Genomic DNA, 5710 nt, shown 5'->3' on the forward strand with positions numbered 1-5710 from the left:
TAAAGTCAGTTTAGTTCTTCATGTTAAAGTCAGTTTAGTTTCTTCATATTAAAGTCAGTTTAGTTTCTTCATGTTAAACTCAGTTTAGTTCTTCATGTTAAATTCGGTTTAGTTCTTCATGTAAAAGTCAGTTCTTCATGTTGAAGTCAGTTTAGTTTCTTCATGTTAAAGTCAGTTTAGTTTCTTCATGTTAGTCAGTTTAATTCTTCATGTTAAAGTCAGTTTAGTTTCTTCATCTTAAAATTAATTTAGTTCTTCATAATAAAGTCAGTTTAGTTTCTTCATGTTTAAACTCAGTTTAGTTTCTTCATGTTAAAGTCAGTTTAGCTACTTCATGTTAAAGTCAGTTTAGTTGTGAGTTTGAGTGTCTTGCCTTTTCTAAATCTTTGTAAATATATGTAACTCAGAGACAGCAGCATCATGTAGACACGGTGTTTTATTTACACCATCAAGTGCAGAATCACCAACAACCACCAACACTAAACAGTACGAGCGAGGCTACAGAGCTTTCTAGAAAATGTATATACACGTAGAAAACTTTGTGCTGTTTCATTTTTTTTGTCTTCACTTTTGATTCAGTTGTTTAGACTTGGAATTATGTTTAAGGTGTGAAATGAAGGGATGGGACTGGGGACAATGGACAGGATGGTCTGTGCAGGTCTCACCAGCAGACTGAGTCCACCACAGTTTCATAAGTAAATATTCATTCATTTTCATTGATCTTAAACCTGAAACATGAATATGTAAAAGTGATGACATCATCCAGGTAAACTTACTTGAGGTGTTTAAACTCAGTTTATGTTCAGGTTAAACTTTTGATAATGTGAAGAAGATAAACTGTTTCCAACAGCTGCAGTGCCTCCTCAGCAGTCACATCAGCTCTCACCTGACTCCTGAGGTCTCACCTGAGTCCTGAGGTCTCATCTGAGTCCTAAAGGTCTCATCTGAGTCCTCAGCTCTCATCTGACTCCTGAGGTCTCACCTGAGTCCTCAGTTCTCATCTGAGTCCTAAAGGTCTCATCTGAGTCCTGAGGTCTCATCTGAGTCATTTAAACTAAATTAATTCAGTGCTTTGCTCTCACACGTCCTCATGTGTCTGGATGAACTCCATGCTGCTGGTGGTGTTAGTCTGTTGGCTAGCAGCAAACAGCAGCTTGCTGCTAGTTAACAGACTGCTAATGGTTCAGGAAACTGACAGCAGATTAACAGAGTTTGTATGAATGCTAATGCTTGTAGCTAACACTGTTTCTGTGTATCTGCAGCTCTGGTAAGGCAAATAAATACAGTAGAAAACAATAGAACACAATGTAGTGAAAGGAGAAGAACCCTGTACAAGATCCAGTAACAGACCCAGAACAACCACAGATCCACAGACCTGCTGACCTCGACAAAACCAGGACTATGAGTCTGGCTTTAAAAGACACTTTAGGACCTGCTGACCTCTGACACAGTAAGTGTTTCAAGAAATTTTTATCAAGCCTCTCGAGTGAGTTTATTCATCACAGATTTAAGTGATTGAGCAGTGATGAGAATGCTGCTCTACAGCCACCAACAGGATGCTACAGTTTGTTTCTTCTGTGCTGTTTTTAAACATTTAGGCACAATTTGGGCTCTTTGACCCCCAACAGGTTTCTGTTGTAACCATGATCTTTTTTAAGCATCATATAGGGTGCTTTTCATTACGCTAACATGTCTCCTCACTTCCCTCACTCACGTCTCAGCTCCTCCCAGCAAGGATATGAGAGAGAGACGTGAGGAAGAGACGTGAGGACAGGAGAATTTAATTTATCAAACGGGACGTCCTCGCTCACTCCAGCGTCATTTTTGAGGAGATGACAACTACTGATGATGCACTTCACCTCATCTGTCAAATATGTAGACGTTCAGTTTTCAATATGTAGAACTTAATAAGTAACTTTTTAAACTCTAAAGTTTAAACTTAAGATTCATTCATACAATTAATTACTACTTTACACTGTTACTTAATAATTTCTACATATTGATAGTTGGAAGGAAAACAGCTGATAACTGCTCCAATTTTTATCATTTGATTATAGATCTATAGCAGCATCTGGCTGAACAGAACCAACATAAAGGAGCAATAAAACAGCTGCAGCCTGCAGAATATGTCTAAATAAAATGTTGCTTATTGAGTTTGTGAAAGTCTGACGTGTTTTTCAGGCTCAGGATGGTTTTATAGGAGACGCAGCAGTGCAGTGTCATATTTTCCTGAAGGAGCTGAGACGCTCTGAAACACAGGAGAAGAACAGAAGCCTTTTGGCTCATGAAGAAAAAAAGAATAAAGTTACAAGAGCGTTTTTTGTGATTGATTCGTGATTCAGTAATTTTCATTTTATCAATGAATATGATCAGCTGCTGTTGTGCTTTCATTCCTGCTCCACAGGTAGTTTTCCTGATCTGCTGTATTACAACAGCGGCCCGACTGTTTACTGTCCCGTCAGATCAGCTGACCAATCAATACACACTTTGGATCAAAGGGGTGCTGCCGTCCGTTAAAAAACTTCCACATAGGGTACACCTGTGTTTCCTCGCTCCTCATCTCCTCCAGGTGCATTTAAGGGATTAGAAGATCCTCCATGATGACTGAGGGAGATCGGTTTCTAGGTCACGAAGTAGAGAGGATGCGAGGAAGCATAGAGTTAGCGTAATGACAAGCACTCATGGATTATTCTTCATGTCCCTCCTCAACTCAGGACGTCTTTCACTGGAGGAAAAGGAATCAGTCTGTTTCCTTAACCAGCTGTTGAATTCACACGCTGTGCTTTCTCATCTCACAGGAGACCTTCAGCTACGGACCAACTGCTGTCCAGTGTGACGCCCACTGCTGCTGCTATCATTATTAGTCATATCTCTATTATTATTACCATTGTTGTTGTTGTTGTTATGCTACAATGTCTTTCTCCCCCCTTCTTTCTCTCTCAACCCAACTGGTCGAGGCAGATGGCGTCCACCTAGAGTCCTGTTAAAGGGGAGTTTTTCCTTGCTGCTGTCACCAAGTGCTGCTCATGGAGGAATGTTGGGTCTCTGTGAAATAAAGAGTACGGTCTAGACCTGCTCTATGTGAAAAGTGCCCTGAGATGACTTCTGTTGGGATTTGGTGCTATATAGGGTAGGACCGTGTAATTCACATGCTGTTAAATTCACCAGATGTTGACTGTTGTCATTTAAGATACAAGAAGTTTGGCTTGAAAGTGTTCACACTTAATTCGCTCGCACCTGGATGGAGGAATGTGCAGCAGACATGAGGTCAGAGGCCGGGAGTCAGAGGTCAGGGCTCAGAGGTCTGTGCTCCTCTGCTGTCTGCAGCAGAGACAAACTGGCAAATAAAATAACATACAATAACATGTCATTGGTTCACATCGATTGATCAGAAATGTTCAAAGTGCTGATTGGTCCCATTAGAAGTGGGTGTGACCAACTGAAGAAGATGACAGCTGAAGACACCAGCTCCTTCAAACATGCTCACGTCATGTCTCTGATGTCATATCTCTCTATGATGTCATCTCTCTCAGTAGTGTTCCTCAGAGTGGGCGGGGTCACAGAAGAAGCGAGAGCTGCGTTTGGCCGATCGAGCTGTGAAGGGGACGGTCTTCAGAGCTGCAGGTAAGAAAGACAGCAAATGAAATGACAGGAAACAACTGATGTAATTTCTGTTTGTTAACCTGTGATGATAATATGATGATAACATGTTTACCTGTGATGATGTCCTCTATCGCTCCGTCCTTCCCTTCGTAAACATGTCGGCTGTCTTTTCCTTGTCGTCGTCTCAGCTCCGTGAGCAGCTCCTGCTGCTGCCGCTTCCCCCTGTGGGATGGAGACTGAAGGAGGGGATGTGTTATGAAGTTTGTACTTTAGTTCACTTTACAAATTTCTTATGACATCAGTCGTCACATCTGTCATTTTACAATCGTCACATCTGTCATTTTGTAACCTGTGTTGTGTAGACAAGCACTGGACTCAAACTCACGACCTCGGACATGGGTGGTGGACGTGCTAGCAGGAGGCTAAAACTCGTACTAGCGACCCACACTAGCAACTCTTGCCAGAATGTCTCTTAAGGTGTCGGGGAGTGAGGCTTACTCTGGCTACACTGGCTACCGTTACAATTTCAGAGTTACCACATCTATCGTTTCACAATTCATGGCATCTATCACTTTGCAAGTCGTGACGTCAGTCATGTCAGCAGATGATCAGAGAAGCTCACACAGATGTTTTGCTGAGAATTGAATCAGCTCAGTCAAATCCTGTACAAACCAATCAGAAGGTGTATAGATGATGATGCAACTCTCCACCTCTGAATGTTTAGACTCCAGGTGTGAACAGCTGTATCAGCAGTACCTGCTCCATCTGTCAGAAGTCTCATCTTACCTTGGTCTCCTCTTCTTCCTGCTGCTCCTCCTGTTCTAGTTTCTCCAGCAGCATCTGCTCCTGACGCCTCCTCTGCTCGTTCTCCTCCTCTGCCAGCTGAACACACACGCACACACACACATTAACACACAAAGGGCCCTATTTAAAGGATCTAAAGCACACGGTCTGACGCGCGTGGCGCAAGTGCATTTATGGTGTGTCCAAATTCACTTTTGCTATTTTAATGGTGGAAAAAATGGTTGATGCACCAGGCGCATGGTTCAAAGGTGTTGTCCATAGTCCTTTTGTATAGTTTGTGTGTTTTGTATAGTTTGTGTGGTATGTCATACTCATCATATTTTAAATCAAATGAAGTTGGTATGTAGAATATTTATATGAATGTTTCATATTATTTGTAATAATGTTCTTTGTTTCGTCCTAAATGATGACTCTTGATGTTCTAACAGGTCTGACAGCAGAACATTTATCTCAAACACAGTAGTCACATCAGAACAAAGGCAACCAGGAAACAAGTGTTAAAGTGAACCATTTAAATGTCTGGAATTATAAGTTTGCATAGAGGTGCATATTTACATGTAAGCGTATGAGAGGAGGAACCTGACACACATTGTGTTTACTCACCCTGTATGCTTTAATGAAGCGAACAAAGATGGGGAAGAAGACAGATGGCGGCATTGTCTTGGAGCTCTCCCCAAAAAACTTCACCACATCTTCAAATGCATCCTAAATCAAATCAGCGACATGAATTTTACAGTGTAGATACAAAAATGCAAACATTTATCACAGACACTCATTTCAAGTTTCACAGCAGCAACAGCCTTCCTGCTGTGCTGTGCTGATTGGATGACTGTACTGGTGATGTCATCATCCATGTTAGAGTCAGTTTAACAGTAAAAATTGTTCTGTTGAATTTTTTGGTTAAAATCTAACAAATATATTTAAATCATTTTAAAAACTTTGCATTAGCTTCTGGTCTTCTTCTATTTTTAGTGCATTACTGCCACAGACTGCTGGAGGTGTTTGTTAATATTAATAAAAACAACATAAACAGAAGAAAATTGTTTCATATATATAAACTTAGCACAAAAAGTAAGGAAATTTGTGTTTGGTAGATTATTTCTTTGTTGTAACGATGCTTCTTGGCAATAAATCTTATACGGTTGGAAAGCCTGTTTATTCCCTTTTAAATGGTGCCACATTTGTAAGGAACATGCATTTGCAGGATGAGCAGCAGAGCTGAGTATGTGGGTTGCGCCCATGAAAAATTTGCCAAATCTTCTCTGCCGATGCCAAACAGCTTATTTTGCTGTTGCTATTGAGT

General features: G+C 40.9%; 1 protein-coding gene across 1 annotated transcript in view; it reads right to left on the reverse strand.

Moving 5' to 3' along the window:
- Window positions 1-418: 418 nt before the first annotated feature.
- fmnl2b (formin-like 2b) overlaps window positions 419-5710 on the reverse strand; it is a 50005-nt gene continuing 44713 nt past the window's right edge. Inside the window, exons 25-28 of the mRNA XM_067583342.1 lie at window positions 5011-5112; window positions 4390-4485; window positions 3716-3839; window positions 419-3618 (exon numbers count right to left, since the gene is read on the reverse strand). Of these exons, the coding sequence (XP_067439443.1) occupies window positions 3530-3618; window positions 3716-3839; window positions 4390-4485; window positions 5011-5112 (411 nt within the window). The 3' untranslated portion in view covers window positions 419-3529. The remainder of the gene's footprint in view (window positions 3619-3715; window positions 3840-4389; window positions 4486-5010; window positions 5113-5710) is intronic.

This window comes from Thunnus thynnus, chromosome 24 (assembly GCF_963924715.1).
Source record: "Thunnus thynnus chromosome 24, fThuThy2.1, whole genome shotgun sequence".
In the NCBI taxonomy this organism is placed as follows: domain Eukaryota; kingdom Metazoa; phylum Chordata; class Actinopteri; order Scombriformes; family Scombridae; genus Thunnus; species Thunnus thynnus.